The following is a 15,751-nucleotide window of genomic DNA, read 5'->3' as shown; positions in this document are numbered from 1 at the left end:
ACATCTGGCAGGGTTCTAGTTAGACAACCTTTGAAAACACGATGAGTGGAATTTATCTCCAGTTTAACTTATCTAAATGTAGGTATGTAGGTATGTGAGCTGGCTCCTGCTATAGTGACTGGAAACAGAGTTCATACAGTCAAAATAAACTAGTGAGCACATACAGAAACAGACTCCTGAAATAATCTGCTAAAAAGACAGCATGTCTAGGCAACTGAGTCCCACCCACACAATTAGGTGTCTGAACTATCTTTTACAGGTATTTCATTCCAGAAAGTTAAAACCAGTATTTTTGCCTATTACCAGACTAATTCTAGAAATGAGGCATCACAATCATAAGCCAGATTGGAATTATACAGATGCCTAACCACTTCCCTTTAAAAGAACAAAAGAAAAGGGAAAGTCACTTGCTACCTTGCAGAACAATATTTTAGAGAATACAGATCATAACTGAGTATTTTAGAATAGGTTCACTATTCTTTAGGAAACTTCTGGTGATTTACATTTTTATATATATATATATATTCACACATGTTTTGCAGATTTTAACAACTGGATCCTGCACAGGCTTGTATCTCACATACATATTATTTCTTGGGAAAAAAAGATAGTGCTAAGTTTCTGTAAAAAACAAAAATTAATTGATTATCTTTTATTTAAAAGTTTAAAAATGGTCTCGGCATGAATTACTGAGAAGCAGATTAGTCAAGGCATTAGAGTTTTAATCACTAACAGTTGAAGACACAAATATTAAACTAGGTCTCTACATAGGTTGCAAAGGGAATTCTCAGGATCACATAGACCTAGACTTTTTTAAAAGAATGTAATAAAGACTGGAGACACATGAGCGGCCCTAGAGCTACCTTTCATTATAAATTACCTTTGAGTAAACAAAAGTGTGATGGTTACTATCTATTTAAGAAATAGATAGCAAGATAACAGTCTGACATGATTCACATCTTTGCAAAAGGAGCACATTCTTTCATAAGTAGATTTGAAAAGTGTTTTACAGTTCCTTTTTAATTCAGTGAAATAATTCCTTTGTAATGTAATGGCCATGAAAGTTTTGCTTTGTTGTTGTTTTACATTTACTTTTGTGTTCAAAATCTAAAAGAAGAAGTAGGTAAAACAGATACCAAGATAGTCTAATAACAAAACACACCATGAGATTTACAGCCATTCCCACATTTTTTTTGCTTCACTCACCATTTTCTTCATCTCAGTTGATGGAAAACAAGAGTGATTTCTTCTCCTAGCAAACTAGGCCTTTCAGACAACATGAATTCCATTTTATAGATCTTATTTGCTGTATTTGCAAGTGCCCCCTCTATTTTTTATTGTAACAAATCATTAGTGATATTGACAATAAGATTGTAAAGTACATTGAAAATATTTAACCCTTATCTAAAAATAAGCATAATTAAATCAAAACCAGAGTGAAAGCAAAAGAGCTCCTTAGGGAAGGAGCTGTCTAACTAACTTTAGATACCCATACTTGAGGTACTGAAGCTTGAGTCCTTTTACAATCAGCTGAGAGAAATAAGGATTGTAGGACACAATTCTTCTCATCCTAACAGATGAGTTTAATGTAAGCTAATGAATTGCGTCCTCATGTGTTAAGTCATTTTCAGTGATACATATTTCTTATAGTGACTATAAAAGAAGTCCAAATTTTTTAATTCATGAAGAAAAATCCCATCTCTGTATCTATTGTTATTAAAGTAAGATTACATTCTATGGGAAAAAAAAGGAAACATACAGTAGGCTATATCTGTCCTCCAAAAACAAACAAACAAACAAAAACCCACAAAAACCAAAACCAAAGAAGCAAAAAACCCACCCACTTGGAAAAAAACCCCACAAAAAATATGAAGAGACTTAAAAAGAAAAATTCAAAATTATGAGTTAAAGAAAGATCTCCTAGACATAATAAATTCACATATGAGGGCAACTGGAGATGAAAGTGACTATTTAGAAGGTCACTAAATATACCTTGACTTTTGGATGCTTATTTGAAGCAAAAACTCCCAGGTCTGTGAGGATTAGACATCACTACTTAGAGAAAGGGATTGATTTAAAACAAAACTGCTTGAAAGGAACATATTTTTGTGGGAAAACTCTTGCTCACTTTTATTTTGTATAAAGGAAAACAATAAAAATTCTCGTCCACTGAATTCATGGAAGTATATGATAGAACAGTAAAGGTGGTTTGAACCCAGCGATCAAGAGTTACAAAAAAATTTCTCTTCATATCCTCAATGCAGTATCATGAAACACATTTCAAACAACACATAAAATTAAAAAAAAAATTATTGGATTATATCCAAAGAATAATCAGAAATTATTGGAAATATAATAGTTGGCATTGGTTCAATGAAATAATACCGTAAAAACAAAGCAGTAAAAGGCTCCAAATTTCTGATAACTTCAGAATTAGTGAAGTAACTTCAGAATAGTGGTATTATTATAATGTAATTAACTTAAAAATATAATTAGAACTTTGTAACTCCTACTAAAGTCATTATGTGGACTCTCTGGGAAATACAAACTCATATGAAGTTGGTGAAATGATGCCTATGGACTTCAGAAAGAACTCAATCAGAACTAATTTCAAATCTAACATATTAGCCTTATTATTTTCCAATTAACCATACTTTGCATAAACTAGAAGTGTGTTTTAACTTGATTTTGCACATATCAGATGCACATGCAAAAGTAAATAGTACCCAACCTAATATAAAGTAGATAAGGATTTTTAGTGTCTTGTATGAGAAACAAATACATAAAGGTACACCTCTCTTTTTTAAGAGCTATTTCCTTGGTGAAATTTTCAAAGTCCTTGTCTGTTAATGGGATGAAACACAAACCTTTTCAACTTTTTTTGAGGAAAACAAAGACCTAAAGTCAGACACTAGTGAAGTGGTTATTCTGTTTTTATTACACATACCAGCTGTAAATCTTTAACCACAGCTCTAGAGACTTAGCCTGATTATTATCTCCCTCTAGTTTTTCCTGTTCTATCCAAATAACTAAACAGTCTTTGGTCCAGAGAGAGACAGATTTATAATAGATAAAGGTAGGTAAATAGGTAAAAGTGGGAGACAACGTACTTGGGACAGTGTGATGCTTTTTAAAGGATTAACCTTGACCAATATTCCACTGGCTCATTTGAGGGCATTGGATTAGTAAATAACACAACTTTGATGGTATCACATAAAACTTCAATAATATTCTCATAGGCTATTACTGATTGGGAAGCTAAGGGCATCTCACCCTTCCTTCTCACAGAAAGACTGTCATAATCTGAGCTCTCCTCTCCCATTTCCTTGTGTTTTTTGGAACTGAAAATCTTTTGAAGAGAAAAATTTATGTAATTAGTACATTTCAATGAAAAATTTACGTTTCAAGAAATTACTATTTACTTTCAGCAAGCAGATACATATTGCCAACATATACGATGTTCAAAGATTCTTCTGTATACATGATTAAGTGTTGGCACAGAAATACATAATGATATAAATATTGAAGCATAAAGAAAGCCACAAGTTCCGATGATTTCCACCAAAAAAAAAGAAAAAGAAGACTTGTGGATTCCTAAGCATAGACCTTCACAATGAAGTTTGCACAGGTAAAGTTGCTGAATGTATAATGACATGAAGCATTGTGGTGGATTGACCCTGGTTGGACTCCAGGTGCCCACCAACCTGCTCACTCCCACTTCTCAGCTGGACAGGGAAGAGAAAAGAAGAGGGAAAATAATTCATACATTGAGATAAGGCAGTTTAATAAAGCAAAAGTGAAATGTAGTGCACATACATGCAAAGGAAAAAAACCAAAGAATTTATTCCCTACTTCCCATCAGCAAGCAATGTCCAGCCACTTCCTGATAAGTAGGACTTCAGTACACGTAGTGGTTATTCCAGAAGGCAAATGTTGTAAATATAAAATGCCCCACCCTCCTTTCTTTTTTTCTTAGGTTTTATATCTGAGCCAACACCATATGGTGTGGAATATCCCTTTGATCAGTTTGGGTCAGCTGTCCTGGTTGAGTCCCCTCCCAAGATCTTGCCCAGCCTCAGCCTACCGATGGGAGGAAGAAAGTTGAGAGACAGTGCTGGTCCTGTGCTAGCACTGCTAAGCAGTAGCCAAAACTCTGATGCTTTATCAACACCTTTCCAGCTACCAATGAGCTCCATCTCAGCCAGACTCAATACAAGCAGTGAGAGAAGAAACAAAGTAATTCCATTTGAAATGCCATGCAAAAATTGAGAAAAGTTACCAGACAACTTTCTCGAATATTATTATGCAAAAAGGTGTGACCTGCATATTCATATTATACACTGGAAAAAAACAAATGACAACATTTCAATTTTTAGTTGTTTCCTATTAAAAGAGTATTGGCTCTCTCTCTTAACAAGATGTTTTATCATGAGTTAATATTTGAGCTCGAGTGATGAATTTAACCTGAGTAATGTATTGAAGTTGTACCAACAGGTTGAATCGTTTCAAAAACAAATAAGGGAAGGGTTACATAAAATTTGCTGAGGGAATTCACAAAGAGGCAGAAATGAAGTCAGATAATATAAAAATTCATATTTTGTAACAGTATTGTCCGGTATTAACATGTTATGATCCATATGAAGATTTTTATGACAGAGACTACCAAAACACAAACAAAGAAGCACAATTGCTCTTTAAAGGTTTTAAGCTATCATATAGCATTTAATGAACACCCTCACTGGTCTTAAACAGCACATCAGAACAGTGCAATTATTACAAATGACCTGTATTAATAACATGAGGTTATGTTTTGCTGGTAATTACTTTATAATATTACCACTAATTCTGAAGTTATCAGAAATTTGGAGCCTTTTATTACAGGTATTATTTCACTGAACCAATGTACAAATATTTTCAGTCACAACTACCAGTAAAGAAACAAACTTCCAGCAAAATACTAACGTTTATTGCTTTCTCATTCATTTTTTTATATTTCTTGAGGAAAATGTATAAGATAATAGATGTCACAGCTATTTATCTGGATAAAGAATGTCCTAAATGCTTTCTTATTTCCCCAGCAGTAGAATGAAAAGTAGCCAGTGCCACTCTTACAAAAGTGCTAGAGTACAGCCCTGCCTGTTAAACAAATTCTCACTTACTACTTCTCAGTTTTTAGCAACTTCCAAAAAAAACTCTCCTGCCTACTGCTTAATGCCTCCCAAAATTGGTCACAGAGGATATACTCCAGTATGTCCTTTTCTGATCTGGATTCTCTGGTGAAGGCTACAGCTCTTCAAGAGCTCTTTTTTGGAATAATCAGAGAAATACCATATATGGTATTGTGTGGGCAATGTATCATCCAGGTTGTGTGTCATCTGAACTACCTTTAGACTAATTTGCTATACTTCATAATAAAGTTGGTATCCTGGTGGAGATAGACACTTTATATGGTAATGGAGTAATAAAAGAGTAATTTATCAGCCTGTAGAACACTGAGGGCAGGGAGGAAAGCTTACTTCTGTCCATGGATCCATGCATTTCCTTCTAACTTTTCACCAACATGGACACCCTCCAAGCTGTTTCCTAGAGAGAGGGGGAAAAAAACCAATTTCTTGTGATTGGTCTTCCAGATATGTAGACACTTTTAAGCTGTTTCAGTCAAGAAGTTACATACTGAATGGAAAAGTAATATATCATTTCCTTGTTTCACCTAATTTTAAGCCAAAAAGCATAGAAGCAAGTACACAGGTCCAGAAAGCCAAGTACAGATACAGTCCTTGCTCAAATAGACCTGACAGTGAATAATACATCAAGTTTCCTAATGTGGACTATAAAATTAATTCTGAATGGTACTCTTAAGAAAGGTGGAGGGTAAAAACACCTTCTGTGTGAAAGTTTTTGCCCTACAACAGGGCAAGGCTATATTCCCTATTTCAAAATGGGGTGGATTGTTCTGTGAGTTTCCTCATTTCCCACACCTCCTCCATAAGGAGGAGTCTCAAAGACATGTCTCAAAGACAAACCACCAGCTGTAGATAGAATTTTCAAATGGGGAATACACACAGACTGTTTCTGGATAGATTTGTAAGACTAAAAAGAAGTCTACATTCAATTCTATTGAAATATATCAAGTACCATAATTAAATTCCAGTTCTTCTAGCTAAACAATAGATGTTTAATCATATCCATCCCACAAATACAGCATAAAATCTTAGTATAAATGCAAATATTAGAAGTTAGTACCATATTTAGATCAAGATTGGTGTTCACAGAAAGAACTTTTATTTTTCTTATTTGTTTTTCATAAATTAAGATGTTCTGAACTGAGTGAACTATAAACAGTGAAGTCATGCAGCCCTTCAAAAGACACCTGAATAAGAACACCTCACATTAACATTTGGAGATTAGGAAGAATACTCCTGTGTGTAAGTAAAACCTGAAATCCTACTCAGACATAAGGGATGCCTGTCTTTACTGAGGTAGCACGGAATGCAGATGAGAGTTTAAAACAATATAACAGATGGCAAACATCATAATGGAGATTTTATTGCCAGCTTCAAGTAGTTTTGGTCACAGAATATGCCATCAGAATCAGATTTAAAAGTGAAAAAACCAACTATATTGAAGTGGGTGAAGGAGCAGAAAGAGGAGGAAGGATGTTTGAGACTTGAGAATGCAGTATAATGTCAGAGACACAGACTGATTTATTTATATGGAGATCACAACATAAAGCCTAATCCAAGCTGTTTTATCTCTATTGCATATTCTGAAGAAGAAAATAATAATCTACAGATTAAGTAGTTTGAGAAATAAAGCATTTTGGAGACTTCTGTCTTCAGATAGGATGAATATCAGATGAGATAAAAATCAAGAAGGGTTCATCTCTATATACCCTAATCACAAGCCCACCCTTAATATTTCTACATATTTGAGCCCTGAACTAGGAGATCTCTGTCTATAGTAAAGAAACACCTGTGTGGCAATTTAAAATTAGCAAAGAAAGACAAACCAGTGATAGAGCACTTTGAAAATTGGTGATCTTGCTGAAAATCTTATGAGAATTTTGATAGATGGCATTGAGAACCTCAGAGGAGTGATACCAGGGTTAGCCCATCCTCACAGAGCTACATGAAAACAGATTCAAATCAATACATAGCTGATAAGTATTTGTTGTTATTACTGCTGCATTCTGCAGGAGTTTTTGAAAAGGTAATTCATTGTGACGCATGAAAGAGTCCTGTGGGAGCTCCTGGGTTAGAGTAGAATAAAACTAGCAGATGAAGTGTCAAGACTTTATACTGCTGTTTATTTTATGCATTTAAAGTACACTATCCTTTCTAGTACTATTTTTTCAAATAACTATTTTCAAATAACCAATTTACTGTATTTTAAAAGTACTTATGAAAGAGCAAACCAGTCAGCACAACTGTAGCACTTTGAAACATTGAATGTAATGTAGTGATTGAGTGGTATGAAAACCAGATTTTTTCCAAAATATATTTAAGCACTAGTGTAATGCTAGGGCTATCACTTCTGATTCACAAATATCAAATCTGTTCATTGGCCTCCTGAAACCTAAGAGTTATCACCACACATTTGTCAGTCACCAGCACTAAATGAAATCAATTCTTACATCTCTAGCACTGAGTGTGGAAATAATTAATCTTTCGCTTCACACATAAAATTGGTATAATTTTATGTTGGCAGAAATAGATCCCCTCCCTTCCTCTCTGTTCCTTCCAAGTCTGAGTATCATACACGTGTTCAAAAGGCAATGACATGGCATCAAAAAAAGAAGGCAGATGTCTCTTTAAATTTTACTTCTATATAGAGCAGTGCACTAAAAAAGCTTATTAAGATCATTAATTTGTTGCAAACAGGATCATCTCATTGGTGAAAATGTCTGCAGTAGCTAAGAAAAAAAGAACTTGGGATTTGCCTAGGACCTTCAGACTCTATATAGACCTTCAGACTCTATATGGACCTTCAGACTCTAGTTTCACTATTATAGTGAAAATAGGTAGAAATCTCCCTTTCTTTCCTGGCTGGTTATGAGACAAAGCAAAGTTGTCCAGAAGTAAAATATGCAAAAAGTTTTCTTGATAAGGAAAAATAATACTATCTGTATGTCTCCATAGAGAAGCTAATGCTTAGGATCCAACACACTGTGGTCAACCTATAGGTTTATCTGAAGTTCAGATATACTTTTCAAAGAGTACTAAGCAATATCACCAGAGTGAATCTAACTTTACAGTTTAAAAACAAGGAGTTTAGAGTCTGACTTAGCTTGAAATTGATAACAGTCACCTGAAGCTAAGAAAATTACATAAAATTATAAATAAATTGCATAAATATATAACATACATTAAAAATATCAGCTTAAATTCTGATTATATTTTTTTAATTCTAATTTGTCACATAAAATCATAATCTTGAGAAGGTAATTTTGTCTACTTACTAAAATATATTTATTTTACTTTTTTTCACTTTCAATTTAACTTTAAATTCCCAAGGTCCTACTCATATGAGTAGAACTGAGTGATGCAAAAGAAGAATGTTTCAAGCAGCTGTTTAATTTATCTTAAACATACACTTCAGTGATTTCTGAAAAAAAATATTTTCTTGGTCTATATTGTAACAAAATTCTTACTAAATGGAATGTTTTAACAGTTCTCTTGGACAGTCCACATCTGATATCCCAGAACAAAGTAGGACTCTTTCTGGTATACATTCAAGACAACTTTAAGGTGAATTCCAAATAATAAATACATGCCAGCATAAAGCCACAAAATCACAACAGCTGGAAGGTACTAGTAACTCAAGATTTATACACAAGTCAAATACTGAACAGTATGGATTCATATTTTTGTTCTATTTCTAAGAAAATGTTCAAATGAAACACCATTACATGCAAGCTTCACTATGCCTAATACATAGCTTATAATTCTGGAAATTTATAAGACATGTAGTATAAAGAGAATATGAAGGCTAATTATAATTTTGACATTTTGAAAAGATTACACTAAATATATCAATATAAAGAAAATTCTAATGCAGTAGAAGAGGCTGAAATGAAATATACTCTTCTTGCAGTTCTTTTGTCATTTAATACTTTCTTAATAGCTCTAGTCATATTCTAAGACTATTTTACAGTCTTTCAATACCATAGAGTGTCATTATCAAATAGATATAATATACTCAGCATTCCAAAGAACATCTGGTTTTAAATATTTGATCCCTATCTTCTTTTTCAAAGTAAAATCTTCAAGGGCACTCTCAGGAAGTAAGTATTCAAACTCTTTTGGAGATGTCTCAAAATCCCATCTGGAGAGCCTCTAGTAGGACTTGAAAATGTATAGACTAAGTATTCATTCAAGAAGATCAGAGGCTGATTACAAACTATCTTGTTAAGGCATGGCCTAGAATGCTCAGTCTCATTTTTTTCTGCTGTTCAAACAGAATTAGGCAACCATACACTACAGCTTCTCTACAGTCACATTTTTAAATTGCCTCCTCACTATCAAGTCAAGAAGGACTTGGGGTCTCATCCAAGCCTGAAAACATGCAGCATTCTCAAATTCAGTAAGTATAGATAAATTCAGGCACTTATACCAACCTTGACTTCTTACCTGTTAGTATTGAATTTTGCAATGCAAAATGCAAAATGCAGAAAAAAAAAAACAAAATGCAGAAATGTAATTTAATGATAATTGCATCTATTTTCACCTTCTCTTCCTATATTTCTACACTGGGAAGAAAAATAAGAGATGTAGAAAGACGCCCTGATTCGCAGAAGTAGTTCACTCACTTGTTTGCTCATGATTGGAGTTCCATTCCACTGAAGTGTACAATCAAATGAATTTTTTAAAGAAAATTGTTACAAATGTGTTTCAGAGAAAAAAAAAATAAAATTAAAAAAACCCCAGCCAAACAAACAAACAAAAAAAACCAAAACAAAACACACCAAAACAAAACAGTAAGGAAAACAGAAAGATGTGTAAGAAGCAATACTGTCATTATTGTTGAGTTCTTTAGTACATTGTTTCCAATGGTTCTCTACGAAATGCAGCTACCATCACTAAACATCATATTTTGCCACATTTCCATCAAAAATTAGTACAATTTCTCTTTTTAACTGCCAAATCTCTTATATTTTACAAGTAGTAACTCAAAGGGTCATGTCACTGTAACACCTATTATTTGGCTAAAATACTATGTTGAGTCCAGTCTATATTACGCCAAGTATGTTTTAACATGAGTTACAATGAAAGTGGTACTCATATTGATATCGTGCTCACAGGAATCCTACCAGTGCAGGCCTGTTCCTGTAAATCTTGGAAACATTATGCAGACAACATTTCCACATCTTTTCCAAGATAATTCAGTGGCATGTATTAGTGGAAAATATGCTAATTTACTATTTAAATGCACGAAGGAAAGAGAATCATGCACTTACAGTCTGTGATTTTCAGGACTCTTTTGAATTCTCCACTTCCAGATCCTCCGCAGCCATCTTCATCATCACAATCACCACTTATTTGTTCATCTACACCTCCACCACTGCCTGTTTGATGGAGATCCCATTTATCATATTTTGGAAATGATTCGCCCTGCAACAGCTGAAGACAAGATACAGTATGCAAGTTAGCAGTACATGTGGAGAGCTTCAGTGAGTACCCAAAATTTCATATATGTCTCTCTAGTAATTATCTGATTTGAAAAGGAAATTCCAGGGTCAACAGAATGAGAATTCTGATTTATTTTTTTCATTTTTTTTACCGTGGCTTACAGACAGATTTAGAAGAGTGGTATCTGGAGATATATAGTTTATTTTTAATTAAAAAAATATAAATTGACTGTGTCTTTATTAGTATAAAAGAAAATCAGGCACCAATTTCTGGTCCAGAGACCAAGTGGAATGAATAGGTACATAGAATCATAGAATAGCTTGGTTTGGAAGAGACATCTAAAGGCCATCTAGTCCAACTTCCCCTGAAATGAAAAAGGACATCTTCAACTAGATCAGGTTGCTCAGAGCCCTGTCCAACCTGACGTTGACTATTTCCAGGGATGGGGCATCTATCACCTACCTGGGCAACCTGCTCTAGTGCCTCACCACCCTCATTATAAAAATCTTCTTCTTTATGTCTGGTCTAAATCAATCCTCCTTCAGCTTAAAATTGTTCTATCACAACAGACCCCACTACAAAGCTTGTGACCATCTTTCTTATAGGTACACTTAAAGCAGACAGAGAGCATCTGTGCTACAAAGCGGGTGGACCTAGACCTTTTAAAGACCCGTGTGGTGTCTACCGAGACTTAGGGTACATTTATTATTTTGTGTGAATTTTGCAGTTTGAAATGTCTGAAATAGTATAAGAGCTCTGCTGCAGCTCTGTATTGGTGAATCCAAAACATATTTGTGTGCTCTGCATGTGTCATATTGACATCTGGTGGAAGCTGAAGGAAAAAAAATGTGTTGGGACAATATGAAATGCGTGACCAAGCAGCAGCAGACCAAGCTAGCACAGTCAGAGGCAGGGCTAGCATGGAGAGAACTATTTCCAAATTACATCCAGACATTTGTTTCAGCAGAATTAATAAAGTTGACTTAAAATAAAGCAAAGGGATAGGTGATACTGGCCTAAGCAGTGTAGGTGATTTGAATCCAGTACTTGTTCTCTTGATCCTTTTTATTTATCACCATAGAAATGGCCAACGATGCCAGCATGGTCTATAAGACAACTGTTAGAGATCTCAAAGTTTAACACATTTCTCCATTCTTCAGGCAGTGCTGGGTAATCACCTGAATAATGTTAATGTCTCTCATTAATCAAATGTACAGCTGCTGTCATCCAGTTTTTAAATACTAGGCGGTAGGATTGTCATGCATACAAACATACCCAATATGCCCTCTTTGATATTCATCGATATTCAGTTCAGTTTATGTGTCAGATACATATAGACATCATAATCTCTAAAGAACCAGGTTCTTACAAATGTTAAGGATTCTTACAACTTTATCTCATCCAAAATATCAGTTTGTGGAGGCTTGTACATTACAATTGCTTCAATCTAGCAAGCTTTCTTTACACTGGCTTAAATTTCACTGGCGCAAATTCTTTAATTTAATAATGAGATAGTTCTTTCTCTTGAAAGTAACTACTAATTAGTCTGAAACAGACTCAGTTGTTTTATACCTTCAAAAGTGTGGTTGCTTTGTTGTTTAACAATATACTGGGTTCATATTTTCAACCAATATACTGAGTTTATTCACAGATTAAGGACCTGCTTCCCAGACTAGTTGATCTGTTAAGTGCTGTATAGTGCCCAACAAAAAATATTCTAATGACTACTACAACTCATATAAATCTCAATAGTTTTATAAAAACCACTTGCCACACTGCGTAAGAGCAGTAGAAAACCATTCACCATTGAATCAGCAGGACCAATTTATGCAGCACTTTTAATTCAAAGGTTTTATTAGGCATTTATATGTTACCTGAAAGACAAACTACCTAGCTAAGAGGAAAAGATGTTCCTTTGTATTGCTGCCCTGTTCCCTGCTCATTGTGTAATCCATGCCATACTTCTGCCAAAATAGTATTTATGAAAAAAAAACACAGACAGTTTAATGAACCACATTCAGTTAAACAGCACACTTTTCTTACTTTTTGCCCCTATTCAAATCATGACACATTTCTGAAGCAAGTTGTATGATAAGGTACTCTTTATCCCTGAGCTCTGTGGCATAAAGGTGGACAGGTACTTCAGTAAGACAGTATTTCAAACAAAAGTTGCTGCCAGTTTCCACAGTATACCATATACGCATATACACATTATTTCAGCCTGAGAACATGCATCCTCCTCTATACTCTGTATCTCAGTCTTAAAAATATATTGGCTTGATAAGATCTTATATTTTCCTGCTTCTTTAGATTTTAGCCCAACTTAATTATTTCTCTTTCCTCTCTTTTTTTCCCTTTTTGTCTTACTGTGCATTATTGACTTAAAACTAGGAATCTGAAAACCCAGGTGATCCCACTATATTCTTTTAAGGGTAGACTTATAATTGAAAAAGTGCTCTTCAATTTTTTCCAAACTTTTTACTGTACTTGAAAAAGTAAAGATTAAAGAATTAACAAGATCATTTGTTATGTGTACTTTGTTATTCTCTTCAGTTTCCTTAATTGTACAAGAAGAAATATTGTCTCCATATAAGCTCAGAAATCTCAGTGCCGGTTCTCTACTAAGCAAGACTTGGATCTAATACAAATTCTTTATTAAATGTGTATAATTCAAGCTAGATTGGATTCACATTATAAATAAAGATAAAAGGCATTTAAAAGAATTATTCTGTTGTGCTGAGCTTTTTATACAGTTATGATTTAAGTGGAGAATAAGTACATGTTATAACTAGAGAATTTTGTATTCAGTTAATGAGTCTTCCAACTGAATAAGGAGGGTTACTAGTTATGTACTATGTGCCTCCCCAAAAAGTACAATGAATGTTCTTCCCATTGTGTCACAGCCTAAAATAATCACTTTTCTTTTTAGGTGTCTCAAACTTTTTTTCCATTCTACCAAATTTTTGTCTCAAAAAACCCCAACCCAAAACCCCATGAGTTTGTTTACTCATACACTATTGTTTTCCAATTTCAATTAAAATAACAGCAAATAATGTTGGCAACCATGTTAGTTTGAATTATGGCAAGGATTAGTTCACCAGTATTGTAAGATTGCGATAGACACCAATATTCCAGATTTGCTGGATCTTTCTCTTAATTTTGATGAAAGTTTATTGAACTAAGATTTTGTTATCTAAAGCATGTCTTCTGCCAATGGCATTTTATTGTCAGAGAAAATTAGTGTGCTACTACTATGGTACATGTGCACAAGTGAATGATTTGGGTGTAAGGTCCTCGGGAGTCTTCAGCTTAACCTACATAGCTGTGGGAAGTTTGGCCTTCCCCCTAGATCTTTTACTGCTCAATTGACTAAATACCCCTCAGCATTTTCACTAATGTCTTAGTGGAATGCTTTCTTTGACACAAACAGCAATTCTGAACCAGCTTATAATATCAAAAAATATCATTAATAAATTTTGTGAAATTTCATCTTTTAGAATGCAAATGTTTGCATTACAGAAGTTACATTGTTGTAATAAAGTACTTACAGGGTTCTGTAAATACATGACTCAGTACTATGTAACATTTTGGTAAGAAAATAAACTGCTTGCAGCAACAACATCCATGAGAGTCCTTGAAGCTTCTCTGAAAATCTCAGAGTCTAAGCATAATTGGGAAAATTATCACTAAGGATGTACGGTTGTTATTCAGTCCTATAGGGTCTGTATATCTTTCAAGATTACGTAAGACTTTTATTGATGATCTGGAAAGCATTATAAAAACCAAAATGGTAATGATAATTTTTTACTGCCACAAGAACTGGAGAACTACTAAATAACAAAGAGAAATGACAAAAACTGTCTAAGAAAATATCTTATCTGGCAAGGGAGGCAATCAAGTGAATTTTTAAACACATACTATAATAAAATACAGACAAATGTAAATTTGCAAGTCTAAATATTATATTGCATGCATATTAGAAGACAAAATATTCTGTTCTGTAAAATAATTGTGGGTGTCTAGGGTAGCCGGCAGACTATGAATTACTAAGAGCAGTGTTCTAGTCACAGATTTTAATGGGATATCTCTGGGGACAGAAATAGGAATACTAAGTCAGATTAGGGTTGTTATATTACTCCTAAATCCCATTCTCATTTCCTTTGTTCAAAAAGGACGGCACAGAAATGAGTTCTATTATACTGATTAAAATGGAACAAAAAAACCCTTTTCTTTTAACCAAGGAGCTCATCCTTCAGTGCATCCCAAAAAACCCGACCTCAAGAATTTATTTAACCAGCTTTATAAGCCTTGTAAGCATCTACATGACAAATACAACATAATGGATTTGGTAGGCCAAATCATATGAAAATAGCAAAAAAAAAAAATATTTTCTTTACACATTCCAAGTTAGTAATTTAAAAAATATGCAAGTTGTTCTATATCAAAATAATTTATCAATAATAAAGAATAATTATGAACAGTTAGGGTAAGGTTATTTTATGTATATATACATATATATATATATTCTGGATCAAACAGTTTTTGGTCTTAAAGCATGAATTAATCCAGGGGTTCAAGGGCAGGGTATGCATGTGGTTAAAGTAAACCAAAATGCCTCTCAAAAATGTATTAGTTCATATAAATAAATATGGTTTAAATGAGAAGACTGTATTCACTTTTATTTTCTTGTGCTTGCAGGAAGTTACAAGTGATTTAATCTCTGTTGTTTATCTCGGCAGGCAGCTAAATATCAGATAGCCATTCGCTCACTCTCCCTCAGTGAGATGAGGGAGAGAATCAGAAAAATAGTAAAACTCAGGGGTTGAGATAAAAACAGTGTAATTGGACATGAAAGAAAAGGAAAATAATAAGGATAAAACAATGTGCAAAACAAGCAATGCAAAATGCAATTTCTCACCACTCATTGGTTGATGACCCAACCAATGGACCACCAGTTCTTGGTCAACTCTCCCAAGATTATATTCTGAGCATGATTTTGTATGATATGGGATGTCTCTTGGGTCAGTTGGGGTCAGCTGTCCCAGCTGTGTTCCCTCCCAACTCCTTGTGCACCTCCAGCCTGCTTGCTGGCAGGGTGGTATGAGAAGACGAAAAGTCCTTAA

The 15,751-nt window shown here is 34.1% G+C and overlaps 1 protein-coding gene across 1 annotated transcript in view; it reads right to left on the bottom strand.

The window, feature by feature from the left end:
* GPC5 (glypican 5) overlaps positions 1-15,751 on the bottom strand; it is a 627,762-nt gene that overhangs the window by 279,871 nt on the left and 332,140 nt on the right. The window contains exon 8 of the mRNA XM_018071368.1: positions 10,457-10,619. Coding sequence (XP_017926857.1) covers positions 10,457-10,619 — 163 coding nt within the window. The remainder of the gene's footprint in view (positions 1-10,456; positions 10,620-15,751) is intronic.

Source organism: Manacus vitellinus, unplaced genomic scaffold, assembly GCF_001715985.3.
Source record: "Manacus vitellinus isolate BGI_N305 unplaced genomic scaffold, ASM171598v3 scaffold_2_pilon, whole genome shotgun sequence".
Classification (NCBI taxonomy): domain Eukaryota; kingdom Metazoa; phylum Chordata; class Aves; order Passeriformes; family Pipridae; genus Manacus; species Manacus vitellinus.
Note: the sequence above shows the minus strand (reverse complement) of the source record. Positions and strands in the feature narration are given on the sequence as shown.